The sequence below is a fragment of the Ailuropoda melanoleuca genome, chromosome 2 (assembly GCF_002007445.2).
Source record: "Ailuropoda melanoleuca isolate Jingjing chromosome 2, ASM200744v2, whole genome shotgun sequence".
NCBI lineage: Eukaryota > Metazoa > Chordata > Mammalia > Carnivora > Ursidae > Ailuropoda > Ailuropoda melanoleuca.
The window spans coordinates 67,238,683-67,257,887 of NC_048219.1; the positions used below are offsets into that span (position 1 = coordinate 67,238,683).

At 32.4% G+C, this 19,205-nt stretch overlaps 1 protein-coding gene across 6 annotated transcripts in view; it reads right to left on the reverse strand.

The window, feature by feature from the left end:
* DPYD (dihydropyrimidine dehydrogenase) overlaps positions 1 to 19,205 on the reverse strand; it is a 966,631-nt gene that overhangs the window by 865,468 nt on the left and 81,958 nt on the right. For all 6 annotated transcript variants that reach the window (XM_034653966.1, XM_034653962.1, XM_034653963.1 and 3 more), the window contains one exon: positions 1,009 to 1,091. In XM_034653966.1, coding sequence (XP_034509857.1) covers positions 1,009 to 1,091 — 83 coding nt within the window. The remainder of the gene's footprint in view (positions 1 to 1,008; positions 1,092 to 19,205) is intronic.

The following is a 19,205-nucleotide window of genomic DNA, read 5'->3' on the forward strand; positions in this document are numbered from 1 at the left end:
GCATGGTAAAAGGAAGGTTACTAAATGAGAGCAGCTTCTAAACTAAAGTATATGGTAACTGTGTGCTAGCAATAACAAAATTGTACCCAAGCTACTCTTCTAGGAAGCCTCATAGGTTTATACTTTCTCCTATTTAAATTATTTTTAACCTTAAGATCCAAAAAAAAAAAAAAAAAAAAGAACATGGATAGAAAGAGATATATTTTAAAAATCAATTGTAGTTTCATAGGCTAAACGAGGTAAATACACTATTTCTGTACAAATATATTAGAAATTATCCCACTAAAATGTTCCACTCAGAACTTTTAAGATTAATCTCATTTGTTATTTTCTAGCTCTAAGGATGATGAGTTTTATTCCTCACACATTTTTATGTATAGTAAAAGATGGGTTTAAATAAAGCTTCCTAAAGGTTATTAAAAAGGTATCAAGTTTGGGAAGATTTCAGAGAAATATTTAGAAATAGTAACATTAAAAAGTGAAAAAAGAAAAAAAAACATCAAGCTCGTTATATTTGAAAAAAGTCAATCCACATGCTTTACGAAAGTGTGAAAATGTAAATCAGTTTAAAAACACTATGATATAATCCTATAAAAATCTAATAGAATATGAAATTTTAAGTACCTCTTTTTAAATTAAATATTAATTAGGAGAAAATACTACTCAGTTTAACCACCATTGTACTGTTTATTTTTTATATTCAGGCAGAATTTAGATGAACAATATTTCCATTCAATCACACAGTTTAGTATAAATATAAAACAAGACACCCCTTAAGCATTTTAAGTAACAAATTAAACATTTACATTTTTTACTGTGCACTGAGGCTTAACATTTATGCAGCTTCAAAACCAAAGTACAGCCTCAAGGGAAGTCTCTCCACTGACAAATTAATACCTTAGAGAACAGAGCTGAATGGTGGCAATGAACTCATTTGTTCCCCCAATAATGAAGAATGACTTTTTCTTTACCACATCTGTGACTGTTGCTATGGTGACCCAGACTTACCTCATTGCTTCTCGGAGAGCTCCTCGCTCACCAAGAGTCGTGTGCTTGATGTCATCAAAATTATTCTCCAGCTTCTCGCATTTCTGCAACACATTAAAAAAACGCATTAATCCTCCAACATCCTGAGATAAAATTACATCTATGCAATTATGTAAAATATAATTGATTATATTGATTATGGACTCATGAAAAATATGCACACCACTTTAATTGGGTAGGATTCATTAAAATTGACAGTGTGAATTTAACAGTAACAAAATAAAAATGTCTTATGATACAGCTATCACAGAAGTCTTTTTATCAATTTTTCAAAATAGGGTAAATAGAAAAAATTAATTTTATATCAAATTAGTACAACTTCTAGAGCTTTGAGGTTTAAAAATTAGTTCTCTAAAATAATCTCAAGTACATCAAAACCAATTTGAATTCAAAAGAGAAAGTCAATGAAAGTAAGTTTGAAATCATAATAAACTATATAGGATTAATAACTAGTTCTAAAAAAATTAGCAGCTACTGACAAGGAAAGATACAGCCCAGGTATAATATAATTATAAACGTTCCAACATTTGCAACCAAAATTTTAGAATAAGATCTTTAACAATTGTAAAAATATATTTATAAATACATGTATACAGATATGTTTAAAAATAAATACACATTTTATATATAGATATGTTTAAAAATAAATACGTTCAATTTTAAAATTAAGTGACATTATATCAGGTTCTTAGCATTACTGGACTGAATTTCCTAACAGTTTTTATTTTTTTTAATTACAATCTTAACTATATTTTTATATGTAAAACTAACTTAATCTTACATGACCCTAATAAGTTTTGAGAACATAATGTAATACAGAATTAAATTTTAAACTAAAAATGTATCCATGAAACTTTTTGCATATTAGATTTTATATAGAATTTAGGGGTATTTAGGAAATAAAGTAATTAGATTGAGCTTTTAGCTAACTTAACAAACAAAAAATAAAAAACAAAACTTTAAACATGAATGTGTTCCTTCCATTGTAAATTATAACTAAGAGTATGCTGATTTTAGAAAATTACAGAATTTAAATTAATAATTTCCAATATATAAGATTAATTTATTTAAAACCTATTGAGATATATAAACCACTATTTTTACCTTGATTTTTTTTAAATGAACCAAATTAGGGCAAAGATCCTTTTTAACACATAGCTAACATGTTTTTCAAGCTAGCCCAAAACTAGAAACAAGTCAAATGTACATCAAGATGGAATATACAAATAGATTATATAGTAATACAATGGTAAACTATATAGCAATAAGAATGAACACACTACAGCCACATGGAGTGACATGGACACATTTCACATACATAATATTGAGCAAAAGAAGTGACACACAAAAGAAAAAGAGCACATAACAAAATTATTCCACTTACATACAGTTCAAAAATAGGCAATGCTACAATGAATAATCCAAAAAGGAAAAAAAATCCATTTATATGAGAATAAAAAAGAATATTTCTGAATAAATTAAAAGAAGCACATGACTTGTGCACTGAAAAGCACAACACTTCAAGAAAAAAATTCAAGAAGACAAAAGTAAATGGAAAGACATCCTATGTTCATGGATTAGAAGACTTAATATTGTTGGGGCGCCTGGGTGGCACAGCGGTTAAGCGTCTGCCTTCGGCTCAGGGCGTGATCCCGGCGTTATGGGATCGAGCCCCACATCAGGCTCCTCTGCTATGAGCCTGCTTCTTCCTCTCCCACTCCCCCTGCTTGTGTTCCCTCTCTTGCTGGCTGTCTTTATCTCTGTCAAATGAATAAAATCTTAAAAAAAAGAAAAGACATCTTTTAAAAAAAAAAAAAAAAAAAGACGACTTAATATTGTTAAGATGGTGCTACTCCCTAAATTGATCTAAAGATTCAATGCAGTTACTGTCAGAATCCTAGCCAACATCTTGTTGCAGATTTGGACAAGCTGATCTTAAGATTCATACAAAATCACAAAGGACAGAATAGTCAAAACATTCTTAAAAACAGAAGTGCAAAGTTGAAGGACTCATACAGGAATTCCTGACACTAAAACTAAAGTAATCAAGACATTGTGGTACTGGTGTAAGAATGGAAATGTAGGGCAACATACATCTACATAAATATTTGTATACAAAGGTTCATAGCAGCATTATTTATAACAGACAAAAAGTAGAAAAAAATCTAAAACTCAAAAAGTCAATAACATGATAAATGTAGTATACTGATAAAACAGAATGTCACTTGGCCATAAAAAAGTAAGTTCTGATACATGCTACAACATAAATGAGTCTTAAAAATATTATGCTAAGTGAAATGGCCAGATACAAAAGGCCACATTGTATAATTACATTTCTATAAAATGTCCAGTATAGGCACATCCATAAAGACAGTAAGGAGATTAGTGATTGCCAAAGAATGAAGAGAATGGGGGAATGAGTGCTAATGGTAATCAGATTTCTTTTGGGGGGGATAAAAGTGTTCTGGAATTAGTGGTGATAGATGCACGACTCTGTGAATATACTAAATACTGAATTATACACTTTAAAAGAGTGAACTTTATAGTATGTAAATATATCTCAGTGAAGCTATTGTTTTAAAAATAGGCAAAACTAATCAAGATAGTGACTACAGGAGACACAAGAGGGTCTTCTACAGCACTGTTTAATTCATTTCATGAAAATTCATGGAACTGAGTACTTACAATCTATTGTTCCATATGTAATTATATTGCAATAAAAATTTTCTAGAAGAGAGTTTGAATTCTGGTTAGGAAATCGTAATGGAATCACATATCAGAGTTAAAATGTAAAAATGCATATAAAGAAGTTCAAAGTACCTGACACAGTAAATATTAGCTATCAACTAATAATCATAGAAAAACATTTTATTGTTTATTAAAATTCTGTATGAAAGAGCCAATTCCTATAACAAAGTCTAACTTATCCTTATTGAAATAATAGTAATTCAGATTACCAGAGAATGTTGAATTAACAAGGGCACCTCTTTAAACTGAACAGTTTTCAATATATTCCAAAGTTTCAGTTGTGGGTTTATATTTCTTTTGCCTTCAAAATAATTCATAAATAAATGAAATTTTTAAAGTTTTTGGAAATATCTTACATTTTATGTTGACTATGCTGCTTTTTAAATATAATAAGTGCTAGCAATAAAAGAAATTTAATATAAAAAAGGACCATTTCAATATTTCTTAACTTTTCCATTAAATATGCACTTAAGATTTTTCCTCCTCTAATTGTTTACCAGTGAGGTTNATTTCTTAACTTTTCTATTAAATATGCACTTAAGATTTTTCTTCCTCTAATTGTTTACCAGTGAGGTTCATGAAAGTTTTCATACCTCAAATTATCTAGGAAGTTTCTAATCATCAGTTACCTTTCTTTACTTGCACACCCAATGAGAAGTATAAGAATGTACATGAGTAATAAAAAAATAAAGCTATGTGATAAATTCAGTTACATGCATTTGCTACATGCAACCTACAACATAGCTTGATGTTAACAACTGCTACTCAAATAATGCCTTTTGGAATAAATGAACACCTAAAAAGACCCAAACACATACTAGGTAAATGATATTTGGAATGTACTATTTTTAACCTTCATATAATTAAACTTAATAATATGACTAGTATCTATCCATAATTCTAAACACATCTCACATGCAATTTTTAAAGTTGCATAATATCCAGTGCCTCCATGTGCTGTTATTTATTTAACCGATTTCTTTTTGATTTGGTTTGCTAATGATATTATAAACACAGGACAGGGATAGATGGCTGAAAATTAATTAAAAGCTTAAAAAAAACTTAAAAAAAACCCAAATGTTCATTGACTGAAATTATTCCCATGTAACTCAAAATGTTTTCACCTAAAATGCATTCCAAGTATGTGACTATTGCATTCTATGGTAGAGTCAACACTCAAATTCAAGGTTTCTGATTGTAATTTCATTCACCTCCCCATTTAACCATTTTAGAAAACAACGTATATTGTCTCTTTGGTCATGTAATTATACTTACTTTCCTCTGCAACTAGGTTTGCCAAAAATCAACCTAACTCCATCAATTTAGATGAATTGCTGCTAAGAGACAGGTTTAAATTTTAAAGCGGGAGGTTTCATAATCCTTTTTATTTTTTAAAATTTACTTGATTTTACATATGGAAAAGAGCACCTACCTATCTTTATTCAATGCTTCTCCACAGACGGTTTATAAATCAGATGTGAGAATAGATTTTTCTATTTAATTGCTATGGGCATATTTGTAATAAATCTCTAATTTTAATTAAATATATATATATATATATATATATATACACACACACACACACACACACACACACACACACACACATATATATGTTTTTGCTAACTGGAGTCATTTCATAGAAATAAATCTGTCCGCTGACAGGATGTTTTTGTTTTGTATGGTTGAAAATCTAAACTTCACATTTACCAACAGGGATTAACAAAATCAAACACTATATCTGAATCTCTTTATTTAAAAACAAATGTTTTGAATTAGGATACTGTCTTTAAGACCCACAATGCTACAGGAAATGCGAGATTTAATTGTTAAAACTGATGGAAGGACCTGCTAATTGCACTACTGTAATTAAGAGAGAATTTTAAGATCTCAGTTTAGCCATTTAATGTTACTCCCTAGACTAGAGCAATAACGCTCATGGCAAAAGAAAGTCACAGATAACAAATATTTAAGGCAGCCTGCTACAACACTGACAGTAGCTCAGACTCAAAAGCAAACACAGATGAAGTCCACAAAAGCCTCTTGTCATCCCAATATCCATGTCTGAAGTCCCCTGGGAAAAGCTGTGTAATAAAATACAATAAACAAAAAATAAGCTTTTATTATTTTTTATGATTTATAAATCCTTCCCAAAAAATGAATGTTAATCTGATCAATTTTTGGAAAAGGTCATTTTACAGTAAAATCCATGTGTAGATAACTTTTAAAAAAACATAATTCTCAAGGAAATTTTTACTTTTTCAGATTGATATTTATAAAAATACATGTTTTTGGAATCTAACACAGGTCTAGATGCTATTACAACAAATGCATTTGCCTCCTTTTCTATGCAGTGAATTGAGAGCATAAAGGAAAAAACCAATTAAATTTTTTGTTTGTTTTGTCTTTTGGCCCTGAAAATCCTTCGTGACCTCCCTCCTCTTCGTAAACTAATTTAAAACTTTATCTTGGCCCCCACAGTTGCAGAAGAACAAGCTCATGAAACACATTAAAAAGAAACAAAATTATTGGATTTTGAGCTCTTAAAGGCTCATCCCTAGCATAAACCATAGAGTTGAAAGACTATTTGACTATCTAGTTTTTCTGGCCATAGGATAGGAAATGAAAATATTCTCTTGAAGCAGAAGAAAGAGGAAAGTTGAACAAGGAGGCCTGAAGCGGCCCCACTAAGCTCACTGTGGCTCCAGGAATTGACGACAAGTTCTCAGAGTACAAAGAGAGAGTATTCCACAGCATCTATAGGTATTTCTACATTTTAATGATAAAAAGGCTTAACTCCAGTGATTTTATCTGGAAGCAGTTAAAATTACAAATATTTTGCCATAAGGTGGAATGGGATCCCAAATGAGTATCCTGTTGACTAAAAGAAAAGGAAAGAAGGCTCCATGTTTCAAATGCCCTGAGCCTGCACAAACCTTTTTGTGCCCAACAGATTAAAAAAGGGAAAGAAGAGGAAGAAAGGAAGAAGGGAGGGAGGGAAGGCAGACAGGAAGAAAGGAAGGAAGGGTAAGCATTTAATGGTCTGTCACCTTCACCAAAAATACTTCTGTGTCCTGAAATGGAAATCCAATCCAATGTTTTGTTTTGTTTCAAGAATATTTCAAAGAAGAGATATATGAGTTTAACTCTAATTTTGACAAATGTTATTCTTTTATCATAATGAGAGAAACATCTCAAGCAGCTAACACCTATATCTCCTCATCCTATCCATAAATAAAATTAAACATGAGATCCATTGGGAGAGAGGCAAACAGACTTACTGTTACTCACTAGCAGTAACATTTCCCTAATATTAGGGACAACTGTAGGTTAAGTGGAGCCAATGTCCAATCAAAGTCTATTCTCAGCCTAGTTCGCATGAGTATGAATCTAAGAAAAATTATAAACTTATTTTTATGCAACAGATACCTTAATATGTTGTTCATTCTATGTTGTTCATTCTAGGGGATTCTATATTGTAGTGTAGGACTGTCCCAGAAGACAATTGCAGGCATAAGAAAGACATAAGGGACTTAAATTCCAGGATACAATAAACTTCCAAACAATTCTAAAAAATTACCTTGCCCATGGTAATGACTTGCATTTCCTACTTTTCAAGTGCTTAATAATATCCTTTGATCAAGGTAATTCCAACCACCCCAGCAGATGCAAGATGGTGCATGCATTTTATAGGAAAGAAAGAAGGGAAAGGCAAAGGGTAAATAAAAGGGAAAAGGGGACACAGAGAGAGAATGAAAAACAAACTACTCCTCAGATTAGCAAGCACAAGGACAAGAAAAGTAAGTGATCAGTAATAAAATACTGGAACAAGAAGCAGGCTACTAGTCTACAGCTATGGAACAAGCAACTGGGAACACACAGTAAAAATGTTAGAACGTGAACGGTACTGGATTTAGTGCTGACCAGACATGCTATTTGCTATAGCAGGTAAAGTTTATCCCTAATTAGTAGGGATTAATTAGTAGGAAACTGGAAATTCATATCAGCAACCATGGTAAACTCTATAGTTTTTTTGGCATATAAAGCTGAGTAATAGTAAACTAGCAAACACTGGGGGCTTTCTCTATGTTAGACACTTTTCTAGGAGCTTTGTCCATTTAATATTCACAACAACATAGTTATCCATATCTTATAAATGAGGAAACAGGCACAGAGAGATTAAGATAACTTGCCCAAGATCATATAGTTAGTAAGGGATACAGAGATTTGAATCCAAGTAGTTTGTCCTAGGAACCAGACTTAAGTCCCTTAGTGACTGCTTCAAAAAAGAAAAGTGAATAAAATGAATATAATAAAGTTCTGAATAGGCCTTCCCCTAGGTGTTGGTTGTTAAATTTAGATACTGGACTGGATGATATTAATAGTATACTACTACAGTGGGGCCTAAGTTCTTAAAGAATTCTCTTATTTCTGTCTAGACATGCTATACTTTACAATGTAGAAAAATAAGGAATCCAATATACACATGTTTAGACCAAATTAATACCCATAAATATTTTTCATGCAACAGTCTTTATTTGGGTCTGTGACACCACTGTGACAAATATAATGAGCAATTAAATCCCCAAGTGCTCAGATTTTGGCAGCAATTAAAGCAGAAACTAGAAACTAAGCATCAAAAAGAACTGGTTTTGGTGGCCTTCTGCCAAATGAATTCCCATGGGTTGAAGGAAGGTCTAGAGTTTCAACTGTGATAGATTTTATAGTATTTTATATCTCATCTGTGTTAAGGATTGTATAAAAGTATAATAAAACAAATAGAATATCAATAGCAACATGAGAGTAAAATAATATACAAGGAGATTTCTGAATGCTAAAAAATTTAAATAAGGTTAACTGAGTTATCTGTGCTTAAACTATACCAAACAATAACAAATTCAACCAAATATCTACTGATTCATATGCTGGATGGAGCTAGAAATAAGCAAAAAGTTATCCAATTACATTATTAAATTTAAAAAATCATATTATCATATGCCTTAATTTCTATAAGGCTGCATTTCCTTTATGAAATAATCACAATAACTAAAACTAAATATGTTGGATCTAAGATTCACATACTAACCTAAATTTTAAAAATTAGAACACTAAGTTTAATAAATTAAGAAACTTTATATCATTAAGGTCACAAAGAGTTGATAGCATAGTTACTGAAATATAAGTCTTGGAATTACTAAATCATACAGGCTCAAGTTAATTAAATTTCAATTTAGAATAAATTCTTAAAAATTCTACTATACATTAGGCATCATGCTAAGCACCAGGGGTATAATGGTAAATAACTCCCCCAACTTGATCACAATCTAGTGAGAATATAGAGAAAACAGAGGAATTAATTCTCCTTGGAGCAAAGATGTCTATAAGTTTATTACTTCTGAACATGTCTTTGAAATGAGTCATATTTTTTCTATATTAAGGGGAAAAAAAGGCTTAGGTACTAGAACTGGCCAATACTTCAGTGTCATTGCCTGCCTACTAGCTACTTTCCTCAGGCAAGTTACTTAACTCAGTTTATTCTAAGTGAAATATACTTACTTACCTTCTAGGGCTGGAGGGACATCTCTATGCCCCTATTCAGCCAAAAGATGTTACAGAAGATGAGACCTTCCACCCCCAGCAACCTTAAAGGTTTACCAAAGTTTTTGGGGGAGGGGGAATGATGGGAGAAAGAGAACAAAGGCCAGACTTTGCAGCAGCCTGTAGTCTCCAGGCAAGATTCCTGAAGCATACAGATTGTAACACTACATACAGCAACCTCAAGGACTTCCTTTAATGTTTTACCTCTATAGCTTTTCTCTAGTTAGTGTTACTTCGCTCTGATACCCACAAATATCTCTCCCCCCAACCACCCCAAAGAGATATGTTAGCAATCATCCTTCAAACACAGGGCCCACTGATATACATCTGAAGGGTTTCATGACTAATGTTTTACTAGACATTAGTAAATGACCTTTTCTTAGCTAGCCCCTCAAGGTCCTAGAAGCATTGCTTCCAAATTCCTTGATACTTAACATTGTCCCTAACCCCCACTAACTAAAAAGTATATAATCAGTCACTCTTCACCATCCCAGTGCAGCTCTTCCTGCCCATGGGCCCTACTCCAACACTATAATAAAAGAACTTTTTTGCCCAGGGGTTAAAAAAAAATGAGATAGTATATGTAAATCACTTAATATATTGATGAGAAGCTTTTAAATAAATGATAGAAGAGGAGAAAAGAATAAAGAGGAGGAATATCTTTACCCACCATAATCCTAAGGGATCAGATTTTAAAAAGTGAGATAGAAAAATGTGCATTTTTCATGTTTTCCATGAAATTCTTCTGAATAATAAAGTAAAATAAATACAATCCTATGAAAAGAAAAGATCTTTAACTTTCTGGTCATAAGATACCTATAAGAATATAATAAAAATCATGACCCTTTCCTCTTAAAAAATTAAATATTCACAAACACACACACACACACACACACACACAAACACACACCCCATATGCTATATACAATTTTAGAGAGTCACTAGATCCCCTAAAACCCATCTATGGCCCTATGTCTATGCTCACTAAATTTTCATATCAAGAAATATGATTTTGCAATTAATCTAGATTTGCAACAAATCTAGATGACATAAAAAAGAAAGTTACATATATAATTAGTTGTCCAAGTATCTTGAGAAACAATTGGTACAACAGTTGGCAAATTTCTGTTAGAGCTTGATAGTGACGCTTAAGCGCAAGCTTTCAAACTACTAATAAAGAATATGATGCAAAAGTCAATTCTGTTACCAAGGCAGAAATGAAAGCCAGTCATCACTTATTCATTCATTCAATTATTTACTTAGAATCTACTAGGTGCCAGATACTATGCTAGTCACTGAGGATACCAAGGTTAACAACAAACAAACAAACAAATACTCATTTAAAAAAAATGCAATTTCAATTCAATAAGGCAATTTTTATCAGGCATGTATGTTCCAGGTCAAGTGGGAGAATCATTGCTACATATTAATCAGGCATTAATGATCATTACAAATCTCGGATGGTTGGAAGCCTGCAGCATTCTATATTTTGAAGGACCCACAGGGAATTTTCACCAGGGAGGGCACAAGTCTTATGGAAGCAATTATAAACACATTTTCAAATCTGAAGAATTTAAATAGAATACTCCAAGCTACTACTACAACTCTAAGATGATTTGACATTGATTAATTTAATGGTTTTCTTTAGACAGTAAGGTAAACCAGTGCATATGTTTCTTATGTAGTTAGAAATTCCTAAGGTCTAAGTTCATGTAAAGAATGAGTAAATTAGGTAAACTCATTCTTCCAGTAAAATGTTGTATGTTAATTTCAGCACTCAACAAAACTAGCCCCACTGAAGTTGTTTATAAGACAAGTAAGAAATAATGATTATATTCAGATCTTTAAAAATTCTAGATGAACATTCTAATACCAATATATAATTTCCAGTTCTAATCAAGAGATTCATATTTCAATAGATAATTACTTTTCCCTTTGGTATGTCTTAACTAGTCTAATCCTTTCAGGGAACATTAAGACATAATCATATTTAGCTAATGTCATTTCACTAATGGTGGCCAGCTTACAATCAGGCCCTGTCTACGAGAGTCTTCTTGAGTCACAGTGAAATGGAATATAATATAGTAGGAGAGGTAGGGGCTGTGCCGACAGGAAATCTGTTTTTAAATTCTAGCTTTGTGATTAAATTGCTTATGTGTTCTTAAGAAAATGCTTAACATCTCAATCTGCAAATACTCCCTCATGGAATAAAGTTATCAATGAAGATGATAAAAGTAATGACACCCACTTAAAGTACTGTTGTGAGGATAAATTAAAAGATATCATGTATATGAAAATATATTCTGAACTAGAAATACATTTTTAAATGGATGGAATAAATCTCATTTCCAGGTTCATAGTCTAAATCAAAATGCATTTTAGTTACATTTACTTTGGAATATGTTAATATTTCAACTTTCATTCACGGTAAGAATTAACTAATCTTTCAGTACTTCCCCAAGGTAAGCAAAAATAGAAATAGTTGCACTGCAGAATCCTATGTGTTGATCATTAATTCTTTGTATCTAAGGAAGGTTAACAAAATTTGAGATTAAGGATTTTTTTTAATTACCACACTGTTCTTCACATAATGCATGGTTATGCTTTGATCCAGTCTCACATGGTTTACAGGACAATCAAATGAAACACAGCACCGTTCTTTCAACAAATATTGTGGAGTAACTGTGTGCCAAACACTGCCAATCTCAAATCATACAAATTACCTTAGTATTTGCTTTTAGGAAGGTATTATTATTTACTTATACACTTAATCTTGACAAGGGGAAGGCTTTCAAAGAGCAATTTAAATAATGAAAATCTACTATTTCAACGAGGGAAGTTTGCTCACCTTCAGGTTCTTTATGATCCGACCAATCTCATTTGCTTCCAAGCGTCCTATGCTCAATTTGCCCTAGTCACAGTGCCTCCCTGCTGCCCCTTCTACACAAAACCACCCTTTCTCCTCAGAGCCTTTTACACTGGCTGTTCCCTGTGTCTGAAATGGTCTCCCCCTCCCCCCAATTCACAGGGCTTACTCTCTCATCTCATCCAGGTCTCTGTTTAAATTGTCACTTCTTTAGAAAAATCCTTCCTACCCATTTCTAAAAATGAACTCACATTCTCTCTCTGCTCCTTTGTCCTACTTTTTATTATTCTTCATAACATTTATTATACTTAACATATTATATTACAGTATTTTTGAAATACTGACTGTAAGTTCCATGAAAGCAAGAGGTATTTGTTTTTTAATTTACTACTGTACTTCCACATAGTAGTTAACCGTTAAAGGTTTGTTGAATGGATGTTCTAGGAACTTCTACATACACTTAGTCATACATGAATCAGATGCTAACTTCAATTAAAAGTGCAAAGTGAAGTCGGTGAAGGCAGCTAATTATCTTTCCTCCAATAGACATTCCACTGTAGCCTTATCTTGATGACTACATCATGGACCAATTTTGGTTCTTCAGTCTCACAAACAGTTAATTTTGTTAGTCCCTGACAATGAGTCTGCCTTTCCTATTCTGTCCCACACTAGCCAAGTTAGCAGAAACAGATGTACAAAACTAGAGTGCAAATGCACTCATTTATTATAGGAAACTGTTACAAGGACCAGGCTATTGTGATAACATGATCAGTGAAATTTAACTTTTAGGAAATACAGTATGGAATGACAAGTAAAAATCAAATGTTGTTTAGTGAGCATAAATTTTAATCAAGAGTAATCAGAAACTTTTAAAAAGTTTTACTTCAAAAAGACTTCATAGAATATTCTTGCATTCCACAAAGGGATCCATACCAATGATAATAGTTGGCTTAAACAGACCACTGCCCTTGTTAAGATTTCTTTCTTTCTTTTCTTTCTTTCTTTTTTTTTTCTTTTCCTTCTCTCTTTCTCTCTTTCTCTTTCTTTCTTTCTTTCTTTTTCTTTCTTTCTTTCTTTCTTTTTCTTTCTTTCTTTCTCTTTCTTTCTTTCTTTCGTTCGTTCGTTCGTTCTTGTCCTTGTTAAGATTTAGAACTCATCTTCTCCTATCATTCTAGAGTTAAGCCCTCCTAATGAAAATTTTGGTAGAGTTAACCCCCAGAAAATCTTGATCTGCCATTGAATCTCCCAAACTCTTTATAATTTTTTTTTCCTATATATACTCATATGTCATACTCAAACATTTTTTTCTGGTGCAGGGGAGGGGGAAGAAAGAAAATTATATGCAAGTCAAAATACCAAGAAAACAAGGACTTCCAAGTGAGTATTTTACAAATTGTTAATACAGAGAGAAAAAAGCAAGCAAAGAAAAAAACCTGAAAATGCCAGAAACTGCTGGTCTTTATAAAATGTAGTAAAAATAAGAAAAGTGGGGGGGGGGCGCCTGGGTGGCACATGGGGCGCCTGGGTGGCACAGCGGTTAAGTGTCTGCCTTCAGCTCAGGGCGTGATCCCGGCGTTATGGGATCGAGCCCCCACATCAGGCTCCTCCGCTGTGAGCCTGCTTCTTCCTCTCCCACTCCCCCTGCTTGTGCTCCCTCTCTCGCTGGCTGTCTCTATCTCTGTCAAATAAATAAATAAAATCTTTAAAAAAAAAAAAAGAAAGAAAAGTGGGGGGAAAAAGTTTTATTGTAAATCATAATCTACATTTATATCATTTTCTCCAGACTTAGCTTCAATTTCCGGTCATTTGCAGCCTCTCATTGCAGTTCAGCTTTACAATACCTACCAAAACAGTATGTTTGTATATATATTTTTTGAGAAATGGCAAAAACTTACTGGCCTAACTCACCTTGCTATGTTCAGTGATGCAGTGGAAGGTGGACAGAAAGCTCTAAGGAATGGAAGTTTTGATCATCTTATCTGTCTCCTAAGCTTGTCTGTGTGCACTCACATTTAAACACTTCCTTAGCACTGGGGTGGGTACAAGCCAGAGTTAGCAGCACAGGTTAGCTCCCTGCTGGCAGTTCCTTGTTATGATCTTCAAATGAATGAGAGTACTTCATATACCTTCAAATGCCCTTCTGGTGGATATTGTGTGTCCTGCTATATTAAGTGAGGCTACTATGAGAACACTAATTCCAAGAAGATCAAAACTTTCCCAAAAGATAAGACTTCATGGATGATATGTGTATCAATTAGTTTCTATGAAAAGTCTTTCTACCAAAACAGAAAATGAAATTCATTTTTAATACTAATAAAATCACAGTACCAAACACTTTATAGAGTGGCTGATTTGTTACCTTACAGAAGGACTGATGCCATCACTGAGTAACCTATATTAAAATGGCCATCAACTACCATGATCCAACAGCTATTTGACACATGGAGACTTATATATATATATATATATATAAGTATGTATGTATATATATATATATATATATACATACACATATTTACTAATACTTTACTAACATCAGTATAAATTACATCACTGAATTAATTAATACCACTAGAAAACCATAGGTTTTTCTATTTCTGCAGGATCCTAAACCTATTCCAGATTAAAAATTTGATGTAATCTTAAAGCTTTAAATTTAGAACAATCCCTTGTCCTTGGGGAGTCTCTCTCTGAGGTAGTAGGCAATCCTAGAATAGGTGCCCTCTAAGCCCATGAGGAAAACTTTGGAGTCAGGGGTGAAGAAGTGCATAGTAAAAGTAATTCCAATTTTACTACTCTGGGCAATGTGGTATTTATATCTCAAAGATAATTTTAGATAGAAGTTTTTCATATAAAGGATTATTGTTAGGAATATTACACAAGAACGTTACACAATTATCTCATTTACTGAATCCAATGTGTTCATGCATTTAATAATTATGTAGAAAACCCTTTATTCCCTGTGTTTAACAATTAATTTTTAGTATGTTTAATTTAATCAAAATCTACAAAAGTCCACCTCGACCATTGTAACAATACCATGCAGGGTGTGTAAGATATAAAGCTAGGCATGGCAGACATGAACATAGTCTTTTCTCTAGGACTGAGAAGGACCACTTATTTTAATATTCTATTTAAAAATAAAAATAATTAAAAGCTTCCTATGTATCATTTTAAGCTATCTCAGTTCTCTTATTTGAAACAAAACCCCTTGAGATCACAACAAAGTGAGTCAATTCAAACAGGAAGGAGGAATTTAGTACATTGGGATACTGACATTCAACAATCTTTAGTGCATTACAAATTTTAAATGTACATTACAAAGAAAAATATGCAAGCCAATTCAACATAAACTTCTATTAACGGTACCTAAATTGATAAACTGATTTTTGCTTAAAAAGGAAAAATATGCCTAATACATAATTTCTTGTATACAGTTATGGAATGCTTGGTATCAGATAGATATTAAACAAACAACAAAACCTAAAATGGTACTTCTAATCATTTATCTTTCAAATCACAGTGTTTTACATATGTGAGAAAAGAGTAACAGAACCATTTAACTTCTTGTGTAAACTTAAAATTCAGGAAAGCAATCATTTTTAAGTTGCAAAACATAAAGCCTTGTAACATCTTTTTGGTTTTGAAAAAAAAATAAAGGCTTTTACTTGACAGTTACTTACATAAATTTGTATGAAAAAGAGAAGTTGGCAGAGACTTCTAAATTCATAACAATTGTCTATTAGTCTGTTTTTAATAATTTTTCTTTGGCATGTAATCCTCTTTAATTAGATTCCACTCTCTGTTGTTTCAAGATTCCATAAACTGGTGTCTTATATACCAGCTGCTAAAGCAGGAGTTACTGTCTAAATGATATTCACAATGAGTATTTAGAAGGTTTACAATTATACCCTTGCTAATAAATTGTGCTATTTTCCCCAACAATTTTAAGTGCTAATCTTCAGAAGGCATTTTAAAATTAGCAAAAATTCTGTCAAGAGATTTACAAAAATTGTTAGCATGAAGATAATTATGTCACAGTCCTTGGACTCCATCTCTGATTGTGTGCATAAATCAGAAAATGTCAGCTGTGTTTTCCCTTAATGATTATCCTTACAGCAATATATTATAGCCTAAACTCCTATTATAATTTTTGTTTCTGGTTTCTAAAACACCAGTTATCTCAAAAGTTTGGGACAGATTAAATAATTCATATTCTCCAGAATAAGTAATTTCAGTTCTAAAATTTTAAGTATCAGCAATAAGTAGATCAATATGGAAAGTATAGATTCGGTGCTCACGAACCCTCCATCCTAAGAAACTAAACACTTAAATTGTCATTTGACAATTTTTTTTTTAAATACTGATTAAGTAAAAATCTAACACAGCGGATAGTAGGCGTACAGAGGAATAGAGTTGAGTAGAAATTGTAAGATACATTTACCATGTATTTCAAGGCCAGAAGCACATGAAACAATATCTGTGTTTCTGAAATATGTATTAAGTTAATTAACATCTGCCAAGAAACGATTTTTTTCTAATAAAAATATGACTTTCATTTCAAAAGGTATGAAATTTAAAAAATAAATTATCTCCTTTTCTTGATAATCATAAATTATAAGTGTTTTGATTTTCTCTGACTAAACAGATGAGACCATAAGACAAAATTCTGATGTAAGCTCAGTGAATTAAAACCAAAGCCTTAGGCAGTGATCTTTATATGTCATTAGCTGTACCAGGAAGAATTTTGTTTGGTATGTTTCTCACTATCAAGCATTTTAGAATTAGCAAAGATAATTCCAATTCTCTGAATACTTACACACTGTAACTTATCAAAATGGCTGGATGTAATAGTTTAAAAAAAAGTAATAAGCATACTCAAAAACAATGAAAATAAATGAAGAAACAAATGGGAAAAGGGTGTCTTTTCCTAGAACACTAGTTTCACGAAAAGATTTTGGTGAAAAAAGTTTTGAAATATCGCCTGTCAACTACAATAATAGAGCAACATTTTCATGTTCCCCAATACTGTGTCCTTTCCATGAAATCTCAGAATGGAAAAATTTATAAATATGTGCATTAAGCAGTTGATAAATAATGGAAACAGAGTATTATTACTAAATTTAACATTATAAACCCTGAAGTCACAAAAGTTAACAGAACCATTGCTAGCCCAAAAAAAAGAGTATAGGAGCTAGAATCAGTGACATTAGCAGATCCTTGTATACCAATTTTCTGAAAAAATAAGTTTGTAACCTTAGAAACCAAACAATATCTTTCCTTTCTGATATTAAACCAACCAACAGACAAAACTCTCTCCTACAAAATACATCAACATTTTCTACAACTTACTTAAAAATGATTTACTAATAAGCTTATCAAGTTTCACTTCCCTTATAGTACACTCCTAATAAAAATTACATGCTGAAAATACTGCACTTTGTAAGCAAACTAGCATTTTTTAATATTTATTTATTTTTAAGTGAATTCTATGCCCAATGTAGGACTTAAACTCATGACCCCAAGATCAAGGGTCTTATGCTCTACCAACTGAGCCAGCCAGGTGCCCCTGAATTAGCATTTTTAAGTTTAGTTTTTCTTTAATATCTAATTTTATTTAATAGTTAGATGGTCAATTACAAAATACATGCCCTTATAAAATTAGAAAAAATATAATTATAAAAAAATTTATCATCTCATACCCCAATTTCTAATTCCACTTCTCTGTGCTAGCCATTTTAAACACAATTCCTATCTCCAGAGGTTGCCATGGTCACATAAACACATGCTTTATGTTGTGGGGTGTGTGTGTGTGTGTGTGTGTGTGTAACTTTTTCAGAGGGATCCACCTTTAGAAAAAAAAGTCAACACATTTTTTTTCCTGATAACATAAATACATGGTTATCTCACCAATCAATAAATATATGTCTAAAATTCTAAAAACAGCTTAAATTCCATATTTTAACAATTTTATTAATGGTAAAAAATGTACTTTTCAAATTTTTTCTTTTATTTTTTTAAAGATTTTTATTTATTTATTTGACAGAGAATGAGAGTGAGAGAGATCAGAGAGGGAGAGGAAGAAGCAGACTCACGGCTGAGCAGGGAGCCTGACCTGGGGCTTGATCCCAAGACCCTGAGATCGTGACCTGAGTCGAAGCCAGATACTTAACAGACTGAGCCACCCAGGCGCCCCTAAAAATGGACTTTTATCATAGCATTTTGTTAATGAATAATGCTATAATAGATACCATTGTCCATGGATGGTGGTAATTTTTCTTACTGTGGGAAAAATTCTTCATAGTGGAAATATTAAGATCTTTTTTTTTTTTCATTGTAGCATACATTACTAGCTAATTCACCAAAAGTTTATACCAATTCAAAACACACTAGCCAAGTATGAAAGTGCATAGTGTGGGGCACATGGGTGGCACAGCAGTTAAGTGTCTGCCTTCGGCTCAGGGAATGATCCCGGCGTTATGGGATGGAGCCCCACATCAGGCTCCTCCACTATGAGCCTGCTTCTTCCTCTCCCACTCCCCCTGCTTGTGTTCCCTCTCTTGCTGGCTGTCTCTATCTCTGTCGAATAAATAAATAAAATCTTTAAAAAAAAAAAAAAGAAAAGAAAAGAAAGCAGATAGTGGACCTGAAACTTTGTTAGTGCTTGATATTATTAATCTCGTACACATTTGCCAGTTTGAGACTAAAAGCCATTTTATAATTCTCTGGCTACTAAAGAGGTTGATCATATTTTCATGTATTTATTGGCTGTTTATATTTTCTCTTTTAGATATTACCTATCCATACCCTTTTTTGTTGTTTTTGTTTCAAGTTTTTATGTAAATTCTAGTTAACATATAGTGTAATACTAGTTTCAGGAGCAAAGGTAGTGATTCATCAGTCACATAAAACACCCAGTGCTCATCACAAGTGCCTCCTTAATACC